General features: G+C 34.7%; 3 protein-coding genes across 4 annotated transcripts; 1 reads left to right on the forward strand and 2 right to left on the reverse strand.

Moving 5' to 3' along the window:
- The first annotated feature begins 4,489 nt into the window (after positions 1 to 4,489).
- On the forward strand, positions 4,490 to 7,327 carry LOC108466969 (1-aminocyclopropane-1-carboxylate oxidase 5). The gene is made up of 3 exons (XM_017767375.2): positions 4,490 to 4,728; positions 4,812 to 5,023; positions 5,100 to 7,327. Exons 1-3 carry the CDS (start codon positions 4,627 to 4,629, stop codon positions 5,695 to 5,697), a joined length of 912 nt encoding a protein of 303 aa, XP_017622864.1. The 5' UTR covers positions 4,490 to 4,626; the 3' UTR covers positions 5,698 to 7,327.
- On the reverse strand, positions 6,928 to 12,509 carry LOC108466967 (NAD kinase 2, chloroplastic-like). 2 transcript variants are annotated; one of them, XM_017767371.2, is made up of 8 exons: positions 12,118 to 12,509; positions 9,748 to 11,673; positions 9,009 to 9,130; positions 8,788 to 8,929; positions 8,467 to 8,691; positions 8,177 to 8,251; positions 7,968 to 8,069; positions 6,928 to 7,408 (listed from the first exon to the last, which is right to left on the reverse strand). In XM_017767371.2, exons 1-8 carry the CDS (start codon positions 12,334 to 12,336, stop codon positions 7,205 to 7,207), a joined length of 3,015 nt encoding a protein of 1,004 aa, XP_017622860.1. In that variant the 5' UTR covers positions 12,337 to 12,509; the 3' UTR covers positions 6,928 to 7,204. The 2 variants fall into 2 exon arrangements, with proteins under 2 accessions (XP_017622860.1, XP_017622861.1); XM_017767372.2 differs by having other exon boundaries at positions 9,748 to 11,670; positions 12,118 to 12,506.
- A 1,139-nt stretch (positions 12,510 to 13,648) lies between these two features.
- Positions 13,649 to 20,681, reverse strand: LOC108466968 (uncharacterized). Its single transcript, XM_017767374.2, has 17 exons — positions 20,279 to 20,681; positions 20,132 to 20,174; positions 19,918 to 20,039; positions 19,706 to 19,813; positions 19,013 to 19,157; positions 18,843 to 18,934; positions 18,430 to 18,523; positions 17,804 to 18,299; positions 17,453 to 17,595; positions 16,922 to 17,253; positions 16,110 to 16,277; positions 15,564 to 15,854; positions 14,983 to 15,414; positions 14,844 to 14,888; positions 14,663 to 14,748; positions 14,311 to 14,404; positions 13,649 to 14,118 (listed from the first exon to the last, which is right to left on the reverse strand). Exons 1-17 carry the CDS (start codon positions 20,465 to 20,467, stop codon positions 14,041 to 14,043), a joined length of 2,958 nt encoding a protein of 985 aa, XP_017622863.1. The 5' UTR covers positions 20,468 to 20,681; the 3' UTR covers positions 13,649 to 14,040.
- Between the last annotated feature and the right edge of the window lie 5,052 nt (positions 20,682 to 25,733).

Raw genomic sequence — 25,733 nt, forward strand, 5'->3', positions numbered from 1 at the left:
TAATAATAGGGATGGGAAATTTATCTGTCACGGTAATTTAGTTTACTTGCTCATAATGCCCACAAAGTAGCCATCCTTCTTTTTTACCATGACTATTGGGGAAGCAAATGAACTATTACTTTCCCAAATTATGCCCACAGTTAACATGTCTTTGACTGTTTTATCAATTTCAGCCTTCTGAATGGATGGATACTTGTAAGGTCTGATGTTGAAAACTTGTGCTTTATTCACCAATGGTATTTTATGATCATAAAGTCTTGAGGGAGGCAGACCAGTATGTCCCCAAAACACATCAACAAATTCATCCAATAATGTTTACAAATTGTAATAGAGGTACAAATCTAGTTCTTCTATTAATATAGGTTGTGCATCACTAGTCATGGAATAAACACAAGGTTGCTACCACTCAGCCCCAATTGTATATAAAGCTTAGAGCTAAGCTTGATATCCATCAACTGTAAGGAACTAGGAATTATCCTTGCAATACACAAGCTTGATTACCCCTATTGAAATTTCATGGTAAGGACGTGAAAGTCCCACACAATTAGCCCCAATTGTCCCAACCATTAAACACTTAACACCACATCACACCCTTTTAAGGGCAAAACTATGAAATTAGTGGAAAAACAAAAACCTTTGGACTCTTACTCTAATTTTTTACATAACCTTCTAGTACATAAAGCTTCCATCAGCTATGACCACTTTCAACTGATATCGCTTCCAAACCACAGCCCCCGTGTTCTTAACAATGGAACTATCCATAAAATTATTAGAACTACCCAAATAAATGAAAGCTACGACCATAATGGACTAAGCTTAACCCTTATTATCATAGTTTCACCACTCGTGCCTTGTCGTATGGCATGAAGAAAAAGCATCGATGTTTTCTCTCTAGGTGTCTCATACTCTTGGTGATCCTCACAGTCATGAAATTCATCCACATCACCTTATCTTAAGCAGATTTCACCAAATTTGGCACTACACCAATAACATAAGTATTTGGCACCACACCAATAACATAAGCATTTGGCACCACACCAATAACATAAGCATTTTCTTTTCCTAACTTCAATTTTAGTAGGAGAAGAAAATTTGTGAGTTGATTTATTTGAACTTGAAATAGGCCAAGCACTACCAACAATCTTATTGGTACGTATAACATTGGTAAAGAGGTCTTAAGAGCAAGCATTAAGGTGTTAATTTTAGTATAGGAAGACATAAAGGGTTTCCTAAGACCAGAAGTCATAATATTCTTAACATGTGTGGCCATATGAAACCCTTTTATGAGATTAGTTAGCCTAAAAAATTTAACATACTGAGCTATTTCACATTTCAATTTGCTAACAAAAATGCTAAGAGCATACAATTTAGGTAGTTGCAATTGGTTGAGAATACTTACAAACTCCTCATGATACTGCTCAATTGAACTGTACTATCTTATAACAACCAACTCGACCATGAGGTTTCCTAAAAACGAATATGAGTGAACCTCTCTTGCATGCTCTACCAATAAGTATCCCATTCCAACAAATGTAGACCTCTCTTCTACTAAACATAAAAATGATGTCAATCCAAGGTTTTTCCCTCCAACTAAAGCATGACTATGTGCACATTGACATTATCAAGCATGAACTTGCCCTTAAAAAATTATTTCATCTTAGCTTGCCAACCACGAAAATCCTAACCATCAAACTTAGGACACTTTAATTTGTGCACATGGTTACCGCCATAAATGGAACCACCTTTGCTCCCTCTCAAACCAACATCATCCATCAGAGCCAAAGGAGCATCAACGATAGTCTCCTTAGGAGGGAACCCCGGAAGAGCGCCCAATATGCTCTTAACCTTATCCTTGGAGACTGGTGGAACCTTGGTAGCAACATCGAATTTGCCCAAGAAGCGCTCAAAAAGATATGTCATCTTAGCTTTAAGCTTAGCACGAAACTCTTCATGAAATCTTTAAAGTTTTGCATCCAACTTCTTGTCCTATTAGGAAACCTCAACCTACAACTTGGCCACATCTTAGTGCAGCTGTCTGGCATCCTTTTGGTTGCAAGTAGTAACGTCATCACCAACCATAAGAGAATAATTGAAGACTCTGATACCCAATTGTTACAAGCTAAAGCTGGAAAAGAAGTAAGAAGGACAGATTGAGAGAAGAATGAATGAAATTCTTAAAAATTTTGGATAATAATCATTAACAAACCATTTCCTCTTTTATTAACTGACTAGAAATTTGTTATAACCAAATAGCGACCAATATAAAAAAAATGGCAATGTTTTCATAAACCCATTATGATAGCATTTCAGTAACCCCATTTAAGTTCTAAATGACAGTGTTTCATGCCACACATAACAATTTAACATATATGTTCTAATATAGTTAGATATAAAATAAAGAATAATTAGTACAAATTGAAACATACAATTAGAACTATGAGTAAAAACTCTTGTAAAAAAAAAAGACCTCTTCAAAATAAGCAAAAGTTTTCATTCTCTTCGTCACAAATAAGTCATATAAATGGTTAAAAACTACCAATTATAATTAGTTTATAACTATCTAATAAAAGTAAAAAGTAATATTTCAATTAAAGGAAACATATATCTTATCATGTATTTACTTCAAGATTAAAAATATAAGAGAAGTACTAATTGAATTCAAAGTCTATAATACATAATGGCGTCAAGTAATTTAACAACACCAGCAACAAAACTTTTCTCAATTAACAATAACAACTATAAGAAAAATACAGGAAAAGAAAAAGGGAAACTAGTTAGAATATAATAAGATAAAAAGAAGTTGACAAATGCAATAATAAAATGATGATTAATATAATACAAGTGTTTATTGGGTTTGTTTTGCTTAACCCTTAAACTATGGGTACTACAACATGTACATTTATAAGAGTGCATTTGGTTGAAGAGCAGCAATTGACGTGTGGGAGATGATGAGACGGTGATGGATTGGGGGGCTACACCCTTCAACATCTATGCCTAATGTTGGGGGGTCGGCAATGATTTAAATTACAAGTAACATCCTTCCAAAATAAAATTTACAAGCAAGCAACAAATACAAAATCATCTCTAAATATAAATTTAGATTATTTTAAGACTAAACTCGAGATTGATATTAATTAAAATTTAAACATAATTTTTTATCATTTTATCTATGATTTAGTCGACAAGTTTAGTTTAATTGATTTATAAGGATATTTTGCAAAAAGAAAAATATAATATTAATCGGATCCTAATAATTATAACATTTTTTATATTATAATCTCTAAATATATGATGCATATTTTTATTCAAACAGGAGTGTAACTTGAATTTTTCTTAAAATTTATAAATATTTTTTTTAAAAATTGAAATTGCACGAATAAACCAATATGACTAATCTCAAAACTAATAAAATTGTATATGCCAATTGAATCACTTATGGAGTAGCAAAAAATATATATTTTTAAACAATCCTATACCTTATTCGTTATAAATAAAAAATAAAAAATAAAAAGTGCACATGAATGATGAATGAAACTTGGCATGGATTATTTGGGTGCCAGATTCCAATTATGTGGCAGATGAATGAACCAAGTAATAGCCCATAGGTTCTAATTTATGGAAATCGGAGGCTTATTTGGTAAAAATAACACTTTGGGGTTTAATTAATTGAACATGATTTGGGGACTAATAATTGAATATTTGAAAGAGATGAGAGCTCTCATCTCATTTGTCTCGAAATCTGAAGGATGATTAGTACGTGGCAGCCATACCAATTAGAGTTTAATTGATAAGTAAAAGAGAGATAACTTTGTTTAATGGAGATCACTAAAGAAAAATGGTTTATAAGTTATGAAATTTGAACAAAACTCATGCTCCCAATCATCCATTTCTTTTTATTATCCAAATGTAATAATAAAATTATTAGAAATTTCTTTTACCGTCAACAAGTAATACAAATTGAAGTAATCTGAGCATGCTTTTACTAAATTAATTTAAGGGCACTAATTTATTAGTACATTTACATTTTGGACATTTAACTCAATTAAACAATATATTTTAAATCTAAGTCGAGCTGATGACCAATGCTGGAGATCGGAGAAAATATTTTTTTGGATTTTAGCTCGTAGATTCGTGACGTCCAAAGTTATTGTTTCATGAAAAAAATTGAATTGTAGAGCTTTCGATTAGTGTAGGCGTTGTTAATAGAAAAGTCCATATAATAGTAATTTTAACAATTCAATGATTTAAATGAAATCTTTTAAATAGTTTAGTGATATTTTATAACTTTTTAAAATTGAGTGACCAAAACATAAACTTATTAATAGTTTAATAACTTGGGTTTAGTTTACCCGTAAATTAATTATCCATAGTTTCACCGTCCCATGGCTCACTCCTACGGCTACTTCGAGAAGCAGGAAAAAGAAAAACAATAAAAAATAAAAAGGTCGACAAATCCAAAATGGCGGGAAAGCATGGTTGTGATTTGCTATAAATAGGGCCAATCCTCTTCCCTTTCTCAACCACAATTAACTGCAAACTTTGCTAGCCATTCCCCTACTACTACTCATTAGCTTTCCTTCTTCTTCTTCTTTTTTTTTTTTCTTTTGGTATTTGTTTTAGTCTTCAATGGCAATTCCAGTGATTGATTTCTCTAAGCTCAATGGTGAGGATAGGGCCAAAACAATGGCTCAGATTGCAAATGCATGCCAAGAATGGGGTTTTTTTCAGGTACCCTTATATCTCTAACTGTATTATAGGAAATAAGATTTAAAATGATGCAATTATATATATATATATATTTGGTGGTGCAGCTGGTGAACCATGGCATCCCAGTGGAGTTGCTGGAGAGGGTGAAGAAGGTCTCATCAGAGTTTTATAAGGGAGAGAGGGAGGAGAATTTCAACAAGTCAAAGGAGGTGGATTTGTTGGATGAGAGTAGTGAAAAGTTGGAGAATGTGGATTGGGAAGATGTTATCACTATCTTGGATGATAATGAATGGCCATCCAAAACACCTAGCTTCCAGTAAGCTAATTCATATTCATTAATTTGATTGAATATATATATGTATGTATATGGTCTAACTAGATGTTTATGACAGGGAAACCATGAAGGAATACAGGTTTGAGTTGAAGAAATTCGCAGAAAAGGTGATGCAAGTTATGGATGAAAACTTGGGATTACCGAAGGGATACATAAGGAAGGCACTCAATGATGGAGATGGTGATAATGCCTTCTTTGGCACCAAGGTTAGCCACTACCCACCATGTCCTCACCCTGAGAGGGTGAAGGGTCTTCGAGCCCACACAGACGCTGGTGGCGTCATTTTACTCTTCCAAGACGACAAGGTGGGGGGACTTCAAGTCCTGAAAGATGGAGAATGGATTGATGTCCAGCCCTTGCCTAACACCATTGTCATCAACACAGGTGATCAGATTGAGGTCCTCAGCAATGGCCGCTACAAGAGTGCTTGGCACCGAGTCCTGAGCCCCGTCCATGGGATCAGGAGATCCATTGCTTCATTTTACAATCCAAGTCTGAAAGCGACCATTGCTCCTGCACCACAGCTGGTGGAAAAAACAAACCAACAAGTGGAACAAACTTATCCCAAGTTTGTTTTTGGGGATTATATGTCTGTTTATGTTCAGCAGAAGTTCCTTCCCAAGGAACCAAGGTTCCAAGCTGTAAAGGCAGTGTAATACCAAGAAGAAGCTCAAAACCATGAATGATGTTTTTGATTGAAAGAGTAGAGCCCTTTCTTTCCTGGAAAATAAAATTGCAGGGAAGGATATGAAGAGCTCAAGTCAGTATACAATGTTACTAGGGTGTTTGTTTGTTTGTTTGTTTGTTGTGTTTTTTTTTTGTTTTTGTTCTTTTCCTTTTTTGGTTGGGAGTTTGTGTTGATGAACATGATGAGATGCTCGATCAAATTGCTAAAGTTGGGTGTGTAAATTTGAATCACATATATATTTTATTATGAATTTTCTATTTTATTTTAAGAAACAGCTATGAGCTTTTGACTTCTTAAAATTATATTTTTATATTATATATCAGCAGTGCTTGTCGTCCATTTTTATTCCGATTTTCTTATGTTTCCCTTTATTTTAATATTTAACATTACTTCAGTGAGAACAGATGCCTCCCTAGAACATGCTCCACATGCATCTCCATACACAATATAGAAAAAAAAGAAAAATCTTTCTGATTTTTTTTATATAGAACTGGAATGCATGTTCTGTAAAAGGAACAAAAACTTTTATCAATCTAATCTCAGATTTTCTGGTTACATTATAAAAATGGAAGACAAAAACACCGAAACATTATTAAATATATGGGGGATGCTTTTCACTGTTTTTTTCAGTCCATTGGCCAGAATATTGATCAGGCAGCAAGATGACATGAAATCCAAGTATATGCCTATAGTCCTTGTAAACTTAGGTGCCTTTATTTGTTTTTATCATTCATAAGTAGTAGAGATAGAAAGCCCTATCAAACATGCAACAATTTCAGTCACTAACAAAGTCGTCATATCATATGTCATAGAGTGGAGCTCTGCGTGGACCTTGGGATTATTTTCAACATCAAGGGAACTTGCTCTATAACTTTATACATACTACTACCAGAAAGTAACAGAGAAATACAGGACAGGGGCCAAACTGTGCCCCTAAAATGAAAATTTTCTCATTTAAGTCCTTTAGATTTTTCAAAATTTTAAATTAGTAAAGATAAAATTACACTTTGACCCCTTTAAAAATATAAAATTTTGATTTAATCTTTTAAAAATTATAAAGATATAGACTATCAAAATGATGAAATTACATTTTTACTATTATAAAAATTACAATTTAATTTCGGCCCCATAAAAAAAATTTCTGGTTTCACCCCTGAGGATAACTTACAGCCTTGATACAGAACACTAACTGATTAGATTCTTTCACAAAATAAAATACTATGAGATCTTTCTTTATTATTATTTCAAAGCTGTTGTGAGTACCCTATCTGACATTATTTGTACAATCTAAGGGTAAAAATTGACCAACACTACTTTTGTGGGGAAGCATATGTTGGTAATGAATAGCATTCACTCTTTGTATATTAAACTCTTTTTTTCTTTTTCTTTTTTTCTCTTTCCAAGTTATAATTTTATATCTATACATCAATTTACATGAAGGTTCAACCTACCTTGAGAATGAAGCTGTGGGGGCCTTAGAGGGCTTTTTGATCCAATCTCTCATTCCAGTTAAGGCAGCGAATCAAGCTGTGGAACCAATCACCTGTTTGGTCAGATTTATTGACAGTTGGAAGGGGGTGCTGGCTCATAGATATTCTGACAGAGTGCCCTCGAGAGAGTTGTTGCCTTCTCTTCCCATCGAAAGAAACCCATGCGTTACTTCGAGCGTCATCAGGGATCTGTGAAACCAACAACAGCAATGTTCCAATGCTTTATGTAATGTACATAAAAAAAGGTCACGTAGATAAGAAGATTCCTTCAGATTCCAATACAGTGATGTCATGTCGAAAAAACGTATTCGTTACAATTTTTTTATGCTTGGTTTAGTAACAAGTGACCTCAGCTTGTGCAAAAGAAACCCACAACTCTCCACCAAGCTACAAATTTTATGCCAAGATGGGAAGCAATTTCAGAAATACAACCGCAAACCTAAACCCTAAACTTTAAACCTGAAAAACTAAGATTAGCATATCAAAGAACATAAATTTATTCCTTCCCCGTCGACATCTTTAGATGAGCAATGAACCATATTGCACAACAAAATTGGTAATGATTTTTTTCTAATATATAACATGAGAAATAACATGTCCATCGAAGAAGTAGACTGTTAACCTCGTTTGACCAATTAAAGAAAAAAAACGGTATCCTAGTTTAAAGAAGAATTCCACCAGATTCTTATTAGATGGAGAAAAGTTCTGCTACAATGAACTATGAATGGTCATATATGAATAATTTTACCTTCAACTCAAGCTTTGCAGAATCTGGAAGTATGACTGGTCTAAATGAGAGGGAATGAGGGCAGATAGGCGTAAAAAGCATGCAAGGAACATTCGGATGAACCTGCATTAGCAATGGTATGTTGTTACTTGCAAAATAACCATGATTCAAAATGGTCTATATAGAATAAATCTCATATGTATCTCTGAAAACTTGAAAGGACAACCCACCATGGAACCTCCAGCAGCTGTAGAGTAAGCAGTACTTCCAGTAGGTGTAGCTACTATGACTCCATCGCCTTGTACCTAAAGGCATATTTTAAGTTAAATAAAAGCATGGGAAAGCAACAAAAGATTTGAACACCTCTAGAGCTATATGAGAGAAGATATTTTAACAGTCACAACCTAGAATAAACTAAGACTTTGTCGGTAACAAGTGTGACAGCTAGAACTCGCTTGTATCTGACAATGGAGGCTAAAATTTTTTTTTCCTTTCTTTTCATAGAAAATAATTAACTAACCTTTGTTATAAGTCGGTCATGCTCATAACATTCAACCTTAGAAAGGTATGGATTAGAACCACGGTCAACAACAACCTCATTTAGGACATCAAATACTTTTCCTGGAACTGCTTTACCATTTCGAAAAATCTCACACCGTAGGCGCATTCTAAGAGTTATATAAACACCATCTGCTGTATTGTTACCATGGATGACCTGTTTCAAGTCTTCCCTGTAGTCTTCAAACTATATCAATCAAAAAAGGTGGAAAAAAATTAAACAAATTGGAAATTGTAAGGACATCCAATATCCAAAACAAAGATCACATACTGAGTTACTTACCGTGTGGGAAGTGAGAAATCCAAGAGATCCAAGATTAAATGATACAACAGGTGGCACAGCACCTCTAAATAAATTTGATGCATGCAATATAACCCCATCTCCACCCAAGCACGCCACGAAATCAACCCTCTCATGCAGATCACTTCATAAGAGCATAAAACAAGTAGGATTCGAATCAGGTTTATTATCAACTCCGTGGGAAAAAAAAAATCATAAAGTACCTCGTATCTTGACTATAAAAGGTTTGAACAAATCCAAACCCAGGGATTCTAGCAAATATGTCATGGACATCAGGTTCAACAAGGACATTCATGTTCTCTTGATAATGCAAGAAAGAAGAAACCTGCACATCACACAAAATATATATATTTACAACTGCTAAGATCAAACAAGCGACTTTATATGCTATCAAATGCAGATAAAAAAGAGATGCATTTCCAGCTGGCAGTTCAAGAAACTATCATTGCAAGTTAAACTTGGAGGATGTTTCTTCATTGTGCTTTAGACTGGCTTCCTACCAGATGTTATCCCCACTTTACCTTCAACAAGTCACAAGTTCAAATCACCAGCTCTGTCCCTCCCCCACCCATACCACCTCTCCTTACTAATTCAAGCACTAAATACTGAAATCGTTTAAGAAGTTCCTGATAATTGAGTAATCAATGCAGCAACAACAACAGCAGGACTTAAAATTGAACCAAATCAAATAAGACCCTAATAAGTGAAACATTTCAAGCATGTACACTTGAGGGCTATATATGTCTATACTCTGCATCATCAAAATGCACATAAACCATAACTGATGATCTCAGTGTGATTCAATTTCAGATTATACAACCATATACACAGACTGAAATGAAAACTTATTGGAATAGGAACATTCTGGTAAGTTATCAAAGTGCAGGGAAGCAATTATTGGCATTAACAAACAATTTAACAAATAATATCTTCAAATACTACCTCTTTGGCTTCTTCCATTAGTTCAGGCCCCAGCTTCTTTAACAGTAACACAGTCTTTGGTGTAGACTTCCACATAAGCATCTGTTGCTGGGTGCTAGGATGAGTGAATGCCAATGAGGATTCAGTCACCTTCTCCCTGGTACAAGAGAACCCATCCGTCCGCACTAAAAACATCTCTGCTTTCTTCCTTGACTGCACTCTTACGACACCAGTAGCAGAAGCACACATATTTCCCTCCATTGACCCCAATTCGTCATCACTTGAATATGAGGAGGCCTTACAATTGCTATTCTCACTCTTGCTAGACAAGGTAGAAGTGCGTTTACTGAAATTTCCATCTAAAGTAGCAACTTTGGTTTCAGTCATGGAATGTCCTTGAAGAGATCCATTCATATTTGGGCTACTGGAAGCATAACTAGAACCATTCATGTACTTCCCACTGCCAGCAGCAGTGATCTTATGCTCTTTAGATGGACTTTTATTACTGAATATTCCATCAGAATTTCTTGTCCCTCCAAACGATGATTCAGTGTTAGCACGAACAACCTCATTTCCCCGTGTTTCTGTAATAGAAGTCTCTCTTGGAACAGGTTCCAATCTTTTGAGCTGATGATTTAAATATGATGCAGGAGAGATCTTTTTACTCCTCAGAAACCAAGACATCTCTTTTCTGGAGAAAACATTGCAAGGAGGAATCTGAGCGTTTAGAGGATCTGCAGTCTCGTAGATGTTAATTACTGCTCCTTCTGCATCGACTGCTTCCCCAGGAGTCACAACTTGGCTGGAAACAAGGTCAATGCCAGTTCCACAAATTTTGTGATCTTCTTTATCATCTGAGGAGGCTTCTTTCTGATGTGCGCCATTCGAACTATGTATCACATTCGAAGTCTCTTGCAATAACTCATTTGTCTCTTGTAACTTGAGCTTTTCTTCAGTACTAGAAGTTGCCTGATGATCTCCTGATCCATTTGCATCTTGAGATAATCTATCACTTGCTAACTGAGATGCAAAGCGAGTCATGTACTGCCGCCATCTAGAGACCATTGCAGAAGTTCTCCATACTCCTTCCTTACTATGGAGATAGATGGGCCTTTTGTTACAATCTGAAACTAAAGATGCAAACTTTTCAACCTGTTGCATTGAAGGTGCAGTTCCAACCTCCACTGGAAATCTTATAAATTCAACTTTCCCAGATGAAATAGCATCATTCATGGCAGCTTGATAAAAGTTATCCTTAATAGTCTCAGCTCTTAGATCAACAATGGTTTTAAATCCTCTGTCAACCAACCATGTCAGACCTTCCTCTGTCACTTGACCACCCATCCAAAAGGCTATCTGACAATCTTTAGACTCTATCTCTTCTTTGGAGGTGGACAAACAAACAGACTGCCAATTCGCAAACAATGTATGGCATGGATGGTCATCCTTGCGAGGAAAACCTAAATCATAACAAGCATTTTTCAACCTTTGCAACCTCCTCCAGACATGCAGGCTTCGAGAATCGTCAGGTGTCAAATAATTCTCAAGAGCAACATGTAAGCTCTCACAACACCTCTTCATCTCACTCCTGAAAAGAGCAAGTGGTGGAAGCTTATCCTCCTCCATCACACTTGCATCTGCTGCACGAAAAGTGTTCATAATTGAGACTCTTCCAGAAAGAACATCTTCTCTTCCTTTATTCAAAAGAGATAGCAAGCACCCTAGCACAGACACAATCTTATCCTCTACTAATGGTTTTTCCTCTGGTGTGAAATCATATGAAACACTACATTCTCCAGTCAATGGATTGCATAAAGTGTCCATCAAAGCAGCATGTAGCCTTTCGGCCGCTCTAAAAATTCTACAATAAGCCTCAACTTCTGCAATATCCCCAGGAACTGGACCAATCCAGCGTAACTGTGACACATCGTGTGACTGCGCGATCTTCTAATCCAAATAAAGCAGTGTCAGATAATGCAAGAAATTTAATCTCTCTCTTTAAGAAGTAAACATTAAAGGAGCAAGGCCAAAAAAGCATCATGAAAAATGTAGCAACTTGACTTATGTACGTTCAAAACATATTTAAAAAAAATACAAAATAGGCAGAAAGGTACTGAAGTTTGAGATGAGTATAGTCCCTAAGGATGCCTAAAACATTATCAACGTATAATTCCAATGTGTTGATCAAAACACCCCAGAATCATATCAGCAGAAACAATAGTATTACAAAGAAATTCGACAACATCAAACCAACACCCTATGCTGGTCATTTCGTCGAACAGTAATTGTTTAAATAACACAGTGAACTTGAAACTGAAATAATTTGAAAAGAAAAAAGAAAAAAAAGATATAAAGGCCAAGTGAAAGAGAACAAAGTGAATGAAAATAAACCTGAGAATCTAAACCCAGATTGAGAGAGAAAGACTTGGATAGCTCCGCCTTCACTACAAGCTTCACCCTTTTCCTTACCACCACTTTACGCTTCAACCCAAACCCAAAAGCCTTGCTGCTTTTGCCATCGATTTTGAAGGGCGAGAAATATCCGGCCACCGGAGACAACCTACTCATGCCGACGATCGCCACGTGGCACGCAGAGAGACATTCCACCATAGGGAAGTTTAGTTTCACTATTTGTTTCTGTTTTCTTTTATATTTAAAGTTGAAAAGTATTTTATTGGTAAAAAAAATAATGTGGATAATGAGAAATAATTTAATTGTTGTGTGGATAATAAAGGAAGAGAAGCCCAAAATGTTGAGATTTTGGAGTGATTTTATTGGCTCCTCTTCTGCTTCTGCTGCTTTCTTTTCTTTTCTTTTTTATTTTTTTTTTTGGGGTCTTGAATTTCTTGATGTGATGTCTCTACATTTATTTTATTTTATAACATTTAATTATGATTATTCCTAAACAAAATAAAATAAAAGAATTTTAAAGTTATGTGTTTAAAATAATAAATCTTTTGAAACTAATAATAATATACAAAATTAAAATAAATAAATAAAGTTTAGATAAAGATATCATTATAATAAATGTACAACGTGGATAAAAATATAAAATAAAATTTTGGTTGTTGGTAACATTTACAATTTATGAATTGATTTTTTAAATAAGAAAAATATAATAATGTCATTGTAATAATTAACTTATATCTGAGGTTATTTTAGTAATTTTATTATTAAGTTAATTTATGATGCTAACCTAATCAGAAAAATAATCTAGTAATTTAATTTAAATAGTATTATATGTGTCAAAACTGTCATTTACCTCATAAGATTTTGTTTCATCTTTCGATTGAGTATTTAGATTATTTTTCCCATTGAATGTATTGATAAAAAAAAAAAAAAAACCAACTTAAACTTGTGGAGTCTGTTGGAATGAAAGATTTTATTTTTATCAAAATTTTAAAATTCTAAAAATATAAAGAATTTCAAAATATTTTTTAATAACTCAAATTCCACCAAAATTTTCAAAATGCTTTCCTTTTAATTAATATAGTTCCACCATAAAACAAAACAAAATAAAAATTCTGAACTTTAAAAGGCAATGTTTATTTCATTCTTATATATATTTACTATTTTATATTATTAAAATAATTATATATTTTAATCAATATAATGATTGCATACTTTTTATATATTAAATTATCTTTATCCTTTTGTAATATATTTTTTTAATTTAGGAATCCAGTAGCCTAAATCTTCTTCAAATATTATTTATCAAAACAAAATAATCATAAATACTAACATTTTACACTAATGTATTTTAACATGCTAACATTTTGAAAATGCCCAAAATCTTAAAATTACCCGTTTTGAAAGCATCATTTTGAAACAGCTTTGCATTTTACACTAATTATAAATTTGATTTATATAAATATAAAATATCTTAAATACAATTCTGACATGAAAAAAATACACAAGCACATGGATACACGAATCAACAGGTCTTAATACTCGGTCATGTTGAAGTTTCCATCAGAGCATCAAATCATAAAGTTAACATAGTTGAAAAAAATTCAAAAAAAAAAAAACAATATAGAATACACAAAATTAGCACAATGTTTATCCACAGCGAAAATTGATTTACAGGCTCAAATTACAAGCATGTATAAGTGTTACAATTTCCATAACATTATCTCCCCCTTCAGAACATACATACATAACACACACACGCATATATATGCATGTATTTATGTATATAAGCTGATGGCTTCATAACTTGATTGATGCATAGTATGGCCTGAAAGCAGTATACCTGAGTGGCTGAGTTTAAACCATCAAGTTGCATCTGGTAGGCAAGGGCGGGCCTGAGTGCTTTCAAGTCATGCTACTTCGGGTCCGAACTCGGTCTATAAGCATTTGCCTGCCTGACAAATCTTCTTCGTAACCCACAACCTGCATTTTCCAAATAATTGATAGATGAAGAGGCTTCAGCCTGAAAGTTGGGATTACTAATCATAGGTGATTCACAGATTTAAAATTCATTAAACTGTTCAAGCATATGTTGCTCCCACTTTTCATTTTTCTCTATCGAGTCTGATAACATAGGATGGAAATGGAACTTCTTAGACAAGTAAGATCTGAAACCTGAGACTCTGTTTGCGTTTCACTGAAACCACCATATAGGCTTCCCACATTCACATCTCGGGAATGACTGCTGATTTCATCTTTTCTCACATTCCTGTAAAGAAAAAAAAATTATGTCAATTGGAGATGAGAATGAAATGATTTTTGCTTGCTATAATGAAATATAATTCCCCACTGGCCTTGCAATTGTCCCAAAATTCAGTAGGTTCTTTCTTAATTAAGCTTTCTGGCAAATGCAAGGCAGTCAACTAAAGTTCAGACATTAATAATTTTCTTTTTTTGGTTCAACTAAGAGGCAATATTAAAATGTTAAAAGGGAGAGCAATTATTTGGTAACCATATAACAAGGTACCGGTTTAACCAGTGTCGAGATAACCCAATAACGGAATGAGAATCCGTATGATCTTGACGAAGGCCCGTACAATCAGATAAAAATATCTGTTCCACATCAAGGATTGATAACATAAAGAAACTTATATAAGAGATAGAGAGTAAACATCTAGACATCGAAAACTCAACAAATACAAGGATACACTTCTGTCACACCCATTCCTCTCTGGTGACTTCTGATCATGAATCTTGAAAAGAAGCATAGATAATTGAGTCAGCCAACCAGCAATCTTGAACAATAAAACAATTAGGTGATACAGTTAGAGGAACAACAATATTCACCTTACTAGTTTGCTCCAGTAAGTCTATAACAGTATCTACGTCAGGCAAAACTTGAGCAGCTTCACCTGCATTTTTTAATTTGTTGTTTCCAGTAGAATTTTCATGCAGAAAAGGCTCGCATAAATGCACTCGAGAAGCAAGCAGATTATTCTGGTCATCATCTTCTAAGTGCCTTGCCCTTTTAAAATGATCATTTGATTGTTCGGCCTCATCTCTAGAGCCATTATTTCTATCACCAGGAATGCTTCCCATTTTAACACCAAGATCTTGTGTTCTCAGACCCTGAGGTTGACTTGTAAACTGAGAGGGAACATCTACAGACATCATTTGAGCAGCTTGAGTCGGAAACTGGCTCACAGTGCATAATCCTGCTTCTTGGTCTTGAGCAGTAACTTCTTTAGGGCAAAATGGATCCAGAGATATTACTTTATTCTACGAGATTTAAATTGAACACATGAATTTTGTTGATCTTATCATTTCTAAGGAAAAACAACAAAATTTCAGGGCAGACATGATTGGAAATGCATAACTGCACAGATGAGCGCAGAGAGAGAGAGAGAGAGAGAGAATCAGAACCATACCTGCCTTACACATTCATATATCCACTCTGATGTAACTGACCGTATTCCCCATTTACAAGCAGCCTCATATTTCGGTCCACTAGTAAACTTGCACAACAAATGCGTCACCTTTTTTGTAAGTTTTTCCACAAACTTAGCTCCAAGAATAAAACATAGATTTCTTAATAGCAATCTATCCTTCTCTTCATATTGTGAAACACAAAAGCGGAAGTTTTTGAACCCAGGAAATGGAATTTGACAGGGAAGTGGCGAATAGAGAATATGACTTCCAACATCCAGCAAGCATCCATCCTAGAATACCAGTTCTCCATCAGCATTGACAAGATTATGAAAACACATATAATCCAACCAGATATTATTCAGACCCAATTACTACTTTCAGTTAAAAGAAATATCAATGCATGATGGTATAGAGTAAAGAAGAAACCAAAGGAAGCAGCAGTGGTAGCTGTAGCAACAGTATTAGACAAGTACACATAATGTACGATGCACTATATGTAACCAGAAAAAGGTACATCATGACCAAAGAGGAAGTTTTATGTATACCTCTAAACAAGACCTGACCCAGTGAGTAGAAACATAAGTAATCTGGGAATCAGTAATACAACTGGGTATCACACCATGACACTCAATAATAAAATTCACATTCCTTTTCACTTGATCCTCAACAACCTGTCCACCACCTTGATCCACCCATTCGACAATTTCAGCTCTCTGGCAGAAGAAATTAAAAGAATATTAAGGAGGAAATAGCACTAGAAACAGTCACCATCGGAACTAAGATAGATAGCAATACATAGAGCCAATGTAAGAAATATATCTGATACAAATAAATACGACATGCTAAAACAGTTCAAAAGCAGTTAAATATCTGAGATGTTAGACAGCAACAACACGGGTTTTAAATAGTTATCAAATCATTGATATGGGCAGGTGCCTCTTACTTTGAGGCAGGGGCTTTAGTTACAAGATTAGGGCATCCCAAATTGACCAATGGCAAATAAATTGCTCTTTGTTCCTCCAGAGCCCTTCTTCAGTCTAAAATTTTAGTTACAGGGAAAACAAGGCAATTCCCTTCTTCAGTTGGGTGAGTCAGTTGCTGGGCCAAAAAAAATCTCAACAAGGAGGATGCATTCAGGTGGTTATTTTAGCAAGCATAAATTCTTTTGGCAACTTTCAAGCATACTGTTGCATACTTATGTGAGTGTAGTACTAGTAAAATTTTTGCCAAGTTTACTTGAGTATATTTCTTCTTGAAAGTCACATGTCCATATCAACGTTTTCAAGTTGAATCATCTCAAAAATTCATAACCAAATACTCATGCTGGGTCAAAATATTCATAGAGGAAGATTCTTACCCTATCTTCAGGAAAGGAAACTGAAAAACAAAATGTTTTCCCCTTAAATACAGTTGATGAAATCCCATTCTTAGGATTTTGGACTACAGAGTCACATTGCTGCTTCTGCCAAAAATTACTTGTACTATTTATTGTAGGAAGTAGACCTTGCTTGGATGATCCTACAGTATCTTTCAAACAGCTTCCCTCATTCATGTTGATTTTAGGTTTATCATCTAGACTTTTCCCAAATGATGAAGGCATTCCAGTTCCAGAGTTTGTAGGAACTGAGGATTTACTTTGATTTGAATTGATAATTCCCGTCACTGCTCCTGTGACAGAGTGTGCAGAATCTGTCCAAGCATGATGATCAGTTAAACGCATGAAAAATAATTCATAACAGAAGCTATAAAGAACTTACTGACGATATCTGTTAATTCCAGAACAAGATCTCTATCTTATTATTGTAAGAGAATGTCAAAAACAAAATACATCCAGCATGAACATGAATTCAAGATGAAGACTGATTGATTTCAGAGAATAATTGGCAACCTTTAGGAAGAAGTAAGTCATATGCAACATGCCTCTGATGAACAGGGATTTCTTTCTTTTGACGATCACAGTCCTCAAGCCAGCTGGTCTTTACCACATGGATAACACCTGAAGCAGCAATGCTTCTTACCTCTTTCTTTTCCCTAGACAAAAGGACAAACATACGAAAGAGAAAGCTTTATGAAAACAGGGGGAAACAGTCAATGTAACAAATGTATCAGTACATTGAGGCCAGAAGATGAAAACGCATGGCTTGCAAAGCACAATTTGGAAAGAACTAAAAGGAAGAAATTCATGGGGAAAAAAAAAAAAACTCACAACATTGTTTGCACAAAAAGAAGAAATACTTACAATTCAGATGGAGCCCCAACAACTATGTGCGTCAATTTTTCATTACATGACATATACCGGGATGCACCACCTCTACGCACCATGGTAACCAGCTTACGCATTTCAGAAGCTTCAAAGCCTACAAGTGAAATTTTACAATCTGACAAGTATAGATCATTATCTTCAGATTGAGAATCATTGGCAACACAACCATCAAGCTTTGTTTCAGTAGAGGGCCGCAATTTTGGAGCTTCACCACCATCCTCTTCAAAAATGGCCTGAGCATCTGATACCACAGAAGGTGTATTCTGAGAATGAGCAGCTTCAAGATCTGGATCTCCCAATCCGGTAGAAGGCACTGTGGACGTATTAAATTCAGGAACCACCAAGGAGGTTGCAGACACTGAACTTGCCCTAAACTTGTCTTGACTATGCTGTGCTGACAAGGAACCACTCACACTTTTCTTTGAAGATGCACTGCCACCCTGGACAGGATAGGACTCCTCGTTAAGGCATGCTATTCCACCAGGGACAAAGGATTATTCATGGTCAGATACAATTTGAAGTCATTGATAATACATGGTAGTACAAATACTCCAGATATCATAACTCAGGAATACTAGACATTACTAACAACAAAGCATTACCTCTTCTGGCAATACATTGATCAAACCATTTCCGAACAATGATATGAACGTGACCCCATCTTCGGGCAACTTTATACTTGTCACCTTCAGGAACTTATGGAAAGTCAAGATCACAAATGAATACTCAGAATAGGCCATGGATGGTTATTCTGAGGAGGGGAAAGGATGGAAGTAAAACATTTATTGAGGTGCAATGCATAAACATCAAAAAGATGTAAGAAAATTTGCAAATGGCTCAAGAACTGAATAACATTCCTTGAACAGAAATGAATAGACAACTGAAGTTTAAATAAGTAGATGTAACAGTGATCATAAATTAGAGGTATGTTGCTTGTGGAGTGAAAGTGTAGAACCTAAGAATACGCAACTAATAACAACAATTCTTAGATCTTAAGGAACAATGTAACGGATATATCACAAATCAAATGTGTGCACTTCTTGGTGAGTTCAGCAGAATATTTTCCACCATTTTGTATGATAAGCTTTTCAATCTCCTTTCGCTCATCTGAGAGGAAGAGAAAATTAGAATTCAATGATTAAGTAGTCTGTCACAAGCAGGCCCAATATGGTTGACATAATAAACCTGCACGAATTCCGGTAACAGATATTGTCAATCCAGTAAAAGGAAGAACCCTGTATGACTCCTGAGGAACAACACGGTGCTCGCTCCAACACTGATACAACCATTGAATAGTAACGATAGGTTTCTTCAGAACATTTAAAGCCCACTGCACAGACAGAAAATAATTATAAGAATCAGTGATAGTATATAATAAAGTGATGTGCAACCATTAGCTTCTTTCTGATAATACCTTCTCCAAGAAACTCCAAAGACAATTATTCTCAATTTCACAGTCCAATAAAAAGGGTTAATAGAAATTCCAACTCAAAGCCAGATGTGCACAAAATTCAAAAATTTATTACTAAATATTCCACAATGGGAACATTCATTTCCTGCAAGGACTATCAGGATTGTTTTCAAGTTTTTCCTCCCACATGCATGACGATCTCCAAATATGCGAGAACAGGGATCAAATAGCAGTTTCTTACACCTTCTCACCTAACTCAAGTGGGAAAAGACCTTTAATAATATTATTTTTTTCTGAATTCACTATGATGTATTCTAAGTTCATAAAACCAGCTATCTTTTAAGAATATAGAAGTCCTAACAATGATGAGTTCATAAAAACACCAATTAAACAATATTTGCGCACTTAAACACAACAAATTCAGGCAGGTGAGAGAGAGAGAATCATTTTACAAGAATCATACGTACCTTATACTTTGCAGCCAAGACGTTCTTTACAATGACGAAGCTAACATCTAGAGATGCTTTAGTATGCAAAACTCCCCCCATGGCTATAACTAATTTTTCAATCTTAACCTACGAGCAAAAATCATCAGAAGAAACAATAGAAACTCGGGGTTCATATAAGTTACCCGAGTAGATAAAAATGAACGCATTTGCATGAACCTTAATCGCAATACCTTCTCATCCATGTCGAAACCGGATGCCAGCACTTTGAGACCGTCCATTGCAAGACAGCAACTAAATCCTTGTTTAGGTAGAGCTCTATTTTCATTTGCACAAGAAATCACACATTGAGGACCTATGACCCAAAAAAAAAAATAATAAATAAAAAATCCCATAAATTACCAGCATTGTAAATTTAAGAAGAATTCTACAACTGGAGAACACTACCTATCAATTTACAGCCTTTAGCTCTAAGATCCTCAAATTTCTCCTGAAAAAAAAAAGTAAAATAACTAAATAAAAAGAAGACATTTAAGAAAGATGCCAAACATATCGTAAAATGCAACAAAAATGGAGGGAAAAAGGGGGGAGTACGTGATCGAAGGAAGAGATAACGTGGAAATCATCGGGGCCATTGCGAGAAGGGTCGCAACAGAGCAAGACTTGGGCACCGTTATCCTTGAGAACGCCGTGAAGCTTGTCGAATACTTCAGGAGGGACGAGGTTTCGCGACATGAAGACGTTCGATCCCATGAACGCCTTCGCCTTCGTCATCATCATCATCTCCACTTGATTCCTCAACCTTTATCCCTGAAATTTTGTCAATGATAACTGGCGAGGGTTGAACTTGAAGAGAGATGGAATTAGGGACAGTGGGAATGGTGGAACAGTTAGTATGTTTGCAACTTTTGAAATTGGGGAAAAATATTTGGTAGGGCTGAAAAAAAAACCGCCAAGAAAATTGGGAAAAAAAAGCTCTAAACCATTTTTTAGTTTATATTTTATATATTCAAGGGGAAAAAAACATTTTATTGCTTTTTCTTTTTAGTTACAAATCAACAAATATCATGGTGGTACACTAGGGTTTTTTTTAACAGGTTAACCGACTTGAATTAGTATTAATTAAATTAATTAATTTTTTTAAATTTTTAATCGTTAATTAAATTAAATTTTTTTAAAAGAAATTAATTGAACTAAATTTTTTTAGTTAATTCAGTCGATTAATCGAATTAATCGAAATTTATATTTTTTTTGTTAAAATAAATATCAAAAATTAACCGAATTAACCGAGAGACCAACTTTAACTAGTAAAAAACTTCAATGACTAAAATGCACAAAATTCTTATTAAATTCAAATGCAGCAACCAGAATCCCTCACAAATCCACAATTTCAATAAATCTCAATTCAAACCAAAAAATAACCAGTGAAAAAAATAGTTCAACCCATAAATATAGGCCAAAAGAAATTTGAAAAACTTACCACCATTCCCCCATCAGCAAATCTTACCCACAATCAACAATTAGAAATCAGAACTCACCAGAAAGTTTACTACTTTCAATTTGAACCAACTCTACAATCACCTATTGCCCATGATCATCCTCCTATAAACCCAGGAGCATTATTAACTTCAAAATCCAAAACACTTATATCAGCATCCAACCCTACAATGCTAGTCTTATCGACTCAATTAAACAAGTTTCCTTTGTCAATCTATATCGAGAAACTAAGCTCGGTGTAAACAGAAGCAGGATGTTTACTTCTAAGTTTTAGGCATTGTTTTTGTGATTGTTGATCATTACTGTTACAATGAGAAGATGAATAATTAATCCTTTGCCGCATAAGAAATACATTCCCACTTGATTATTATCACAATGAAAGAATAATATAATAACAGTAATGCCATTTATGGTCGTCATTGAACTACTACCTCGCCACATACGAAACAAACAACTTCACACTTCATTATCATTACTTCATATATACATCACACAATATCTTAGTATTGAAACATATATTACCCACTTCTTAGTTAAAGATGTGGGTGGCTGGTATTGAACAACCATGGAGTGTTTGTATAGGCCAATTTTGGGCCATTTATAAGACTCAGACCCAAATGCATTACAAATAAACTAAGCCTAAACAACTAAACCCAAGCCCAACTACCCCATTTCAATAACCTAAACTCAAGATTCGAAAACCCTAATCCCACCACGCCCATACCCCCGCCATCCGACTTGCACCACGCCCACGCTTCGACACCAAGATCGGCCGTCTGCTCCACCATGCCTCTGCCACCGCTGTTCGCCCATGCCCGCAAGCAAGGAAGAAGACAAGACAGATATAATAAAAATATGTGTAAAAGGTTATAAAACCCAAATCAAAAAGCGTAAAAGCTCTCTTTTTTAAGAAGTTCTAATACATACACTATATTTTTCAAATACAAGATCGATGAATCAACAAGTCAAAATCGTAAATCAAAACCCTAAGGTGATTTTTTTCTTTTTTCTTTCTATTTTCGATTTAAATCTGCTTTTACACCCATAAATACATATAAATAAATAAATAACGCAAAAAAAAAAAATTACCTTAGGGTTTGATTGATTTTGATTTGTTGATTCACCGATCTTGTATTTGAAAAATATAGTGTATGTATTAGAACTTGTCAAAAAGAGAGCTTTTACGCTTTTGATTTGGGTTTTATAACCTTTTACACATATTTTCAAATACAAGATCGTTGAATCAACAAGTCAAAATCGTAAATCAAAACCCTAAGGTGATTTTTTTCTTTTTTCTTTCTATTTTCGATTTAAATCTGTTTTTACACCCATAAATACATATAAATAAATAAATAACGCAAAAAAAAAAAAATTACCTTCCCACCATCACATGGTGGCCGCCGACGTCGACGGGCTCCGGTGGCCGTCCGGCGACCGTGATGACCGCCCGTGACCTGAGCCCTCTCCTCCCTCTCCTTTCTCCCTCTCCTTCTCTCTTTTTTTTTTTCTTTCCCACCTCACAAATGTTTTTTTCGATTTTTAGGCTATTTATAGCCCGGTGAAACTGCATCTGCTTTTGGTACCAGATTTAAATAAAAACGACGCCGCATTTTGAGGCGGGCCGACCCGATCCGATCCGCTCCGGACAAGGATCCGCGTGTTTTTTTATAGAGGGGTTATTTGCGCAATCAGTCCTTCCGCATTTTTTATGTTCTAAATCAGACTTATAATTTTTTGCAAATTGACCCTATTAACTGTTGCGCTTCGCAATTTGGTTCCCCTTGATGCGCACCGTTTTAAAGGCGTTGGAAAATTTCTCTATTGGTCCCCACTACATGCACGCGTGTTCGAATGAGTCCCTCTCTTCTGTTTTTATTCTAAATTTGCCCCAAAAGTTTCGATTATAGTTCATTTAGTCATTTTCTTACTTTTCTCATTTTTAATGTATTGTATTTATTATTATTATAGATCTTATCATTTATATATATATATATATATCTTAATATATATATGTACGTATGTATGTATATATTATTATTGATTTTACTTTAATGATATTATTACTTTCCTATCATGTTATGATGTAAATATTTCAATATTATATTATATACGTATTTTTGTACGTACTATTTATATATGCTTCTAATATTTTACAGGTATTTTTACGTAAATGTTTAATATTATATATTTTTCATATATGTTATATATAAGTCTTTTAATATATATTTTATATATATTTTTAATGTTACTAGTTATATTTTTATGTATACCTCTAATATTATATTATATATTCCTAATACTTGTATTTATATATATATGCATGTATGTATTTATGTAATATACTAATGGTCTTCTTTTCATATTATTATTTCTAATGTATGTATATATTTCTATATTTATAAATTATACATATACATTTTAATGTTCTTTATTGTATACTTCTTTACTATTCATACACTTTTATGTATGTGTATATATCTTTTATATTATTAGTTATGTATTCCTTTTACTATTTCATGTATATTATTATATATGTATATCTGTATATGTTCATATTAAATATATTATGTATATATATTTCTCACGTCGTTACATACATACTCTTAATACCATTTTTATATATACATATATTTATTGTTTTCTCGTATCTTATGTTATTATTACATTTAATCTTGCATGTATTATTGTTATTTTCTTATATTACTTGTCACACTCGTTATTCGCCTCAATATATTTCTAGATCCTTTAATTATCTTTATTTCGCATCAATTTGCTTAGCATTATTTCAAAATCTTATTCTTGTTTTTAAATAAGCGAGGCAATATATCGATGTGACATTAGGCATGAAGTTTCATCGCTATGTTGGATGGAATTTTTAGGCCTGTTAACACGGTATATCCTTCTCAAAATAAAAATTGAAAGTTTTCGTCTTTTGAATTGGATCACAATTGAATATTACTTTGAACTCATATTTATGAAAATCAAGACAACACTTGTTTATGAGATACCATTTTTGGGCGTCGCGAGGTGCTAATACCTTCCTTGCGCGTAATCGACTCCGAACCCTAATTTTTCTCGGCTTTTAACGTAGACCTTAACTCGGCCTTTTTCTCGTTTTTAAAAAATTTAATAGGTGTCCGATCACACCTAGTAAAAAGATTGGTGGCGACTCGGTTTAATCTAAAATCAAATTTCAAATTCCAAGTTTTTAATCGCCACAATTAGCGACCGAAACCAAAATTTTTACGTCACTACACCGGCGACTCCACGGGGACATAGCCTTGCGAGTCGAGTCGAATCAAACACGTTTTGTCAAAATTTTCAAATTTCTTTGTTCAAAGTAAATATTTGGTCGTGATCCAAAATCTCGTTTTCAAAATTCATGCATTTGTATCATGTCGTAAATGTTTCTTCTAACTTGCTTATTTGGTTGTTTTTAGTTTTCGATTTTTATGGTTTTAATTTTGGTATGGTTTAAGTAAAACGTAAAGGTTCATGAGTTTTCCCCACACACCATGCACTTGCATTTTCGCATAACATGAGCTCTTTACCCGGCCCCGTCCGTTTAAGTGAAAGTAAACACTACGCCGTGAGTTAACTCGTCCCTCCGCACAAAGCTAGTGAATACTTTCGGTTACATATGACTTATGCTTTCGTGAGTTAACTTGTCCCTCCGCATAGGCATAAGTAAATGTAATCCCTCGAATTGAACTCGTGAGCCTGTGATGGGTTATGACCGAGGCTTCGTACCAATCTTAGCAGATGATAGTACGAGCAATTCGAGTACCTGTCTAGAACCGAGGCTGCATATAATGAACCATACGAGCTATCCAATTAGAGCCATGCCAAACCTCTGTCCGCTTATAGTCACCAAAATAAGTACACGGGGAAAATGCCTTTTACCTTTCATTTACACTGTTCATGCAAAATAATTGGATTGGGTAGTTTAGTTTGTTTTTTAAATTATATTTGTTGTGTCTACTAACCAAGTTTGTTTGTTTTTATTTTCATCATGCATCATAGGCATCATATTAGGAAGGTGTTGATTAAAGGTTGGTTGCCAAAAAACGGGTTTCTGATGGAGGAGTCAATTACACAAATCACCGAGAAGAATGCCGTGGTGCGGGACTGGTCTCTAAAAACTCAGAAAGAAAAGGGGGATAGTCTAGTGAAAGGGTGTGTCGCCAATTTGTCCGAACATATAACTGTAAATGTTCACCAAAATAACTTTGAGGACTTGGTTGAATTTGGAATCGATGGGATTCAGACACTAGAGACGTTTTCACCGAGAGGTATGGAGATATAGCTCACCTGATCACCATCCGTGTAGACGAACAGTTGATTCAAGCCATGGTTCGGTTCGGGGCCCAACTTATCGGTGTTTCACCTTCAATCAAGAAGACATGACTCCAACCATAGAAGAGTATCTTGCTTTACTCCGCATCGACAATGTACAATTCGACAAAATATATGTGAAGGAGCCTAAGCCGATGACCTTCAAGAAAAAGTTAGTAAGACCGATGACATGACCGATGCATGGGCTGAAAAATGA

This window comes from Gossypium arboreum, chromosome 2, assembly GCF_025698485.1.
Source record: "Gossypium arboreum isolate Shixiya-1 chromosome 2, ASM2569848v2, whole genome shotgun sequence".
Classification (NCBI taxonomy): domain Eukaryota; kingdom Viridiplantae; phylum Streptophyta; class Magnoliopsida; order Malvales; family Malvaceae; genus Gossypium; species Gossypium arboreum.

What these genes read in the sequence shown, in the direction of transcription:
- LOC108466969 (XM_017767375.2), top strand. Translation starts at nt 4,627, where the DNA reads ATGGCAATTCCAGTGATTGATTTCTCTAAGCTCAATGGTGAGGATAGG. An exon ending in AAGAATGGGGTTTTTTTCAG is followed by an intron (nt 4,729 to 4,811) that starts GTACCCTTATAT and finishes TTGGTGGTGCAG; the next exon opens with CTGGTGAACCATGGCATCCC. An exon ending in TCCAAAACACCTAGCTTCCA is followed by an intron (nt 5,024 to 5,099) that starts GTAAGCTAATTC and finishes TGTTTATGACAG; the next exon opens with GGAAACCATGAAGGAATACA.
- LOC108466967 (XM_017767371.2), bottom strand. Translation starts at nt 12,336, where the DNA reads ATGGTGGAATGTCTCTCTGCGTGCCACGTGGCGATCGTCGGCATGAGT. An exon ending in TTTTATAGTCAAGATACGAG is followed by an intron (nt 8,930 to 9,008) that starts GTACTTTATGAT and finishes GCTCTTATGAAG; the next exon opens with TGATCTGCATGAGAGGGTTG. An exon ending in GATTTCTCACTTCCCACACG is followed by an intron (nt 8,692 to 8,787) that starts GTAAGTAACTCA and finishes TGATTGATATAG; the next exon opens with TTTGAAGACTACAGGGAAGA.
- LOC108466968 (XM_017767374.2), bottom strand. Translation starts at nt 20,467, where the DNA reads ATGATGATGATGACGAAGGCGAAGGCGTTCATGGGATCGAACGTCTTC. An exon ending in TTATCTCTTCCTTCGATCAC is followed by an intron (nt 20,175 to 20,278) that starts GTACTCCCCCCT and finishes TTTTTTTTTCAG; the next exon opens with GAGAAATTTGAGGATCTTAG. An exon ending in TATATGAATGTGTAAGGCAG is followed by an intron (nt 15,415 to 15,563) that starts GTATGGTTCTGA and finishes TAAATCTCGTAG; the next exon opens with AATAAAGTAATATCTCTGGA.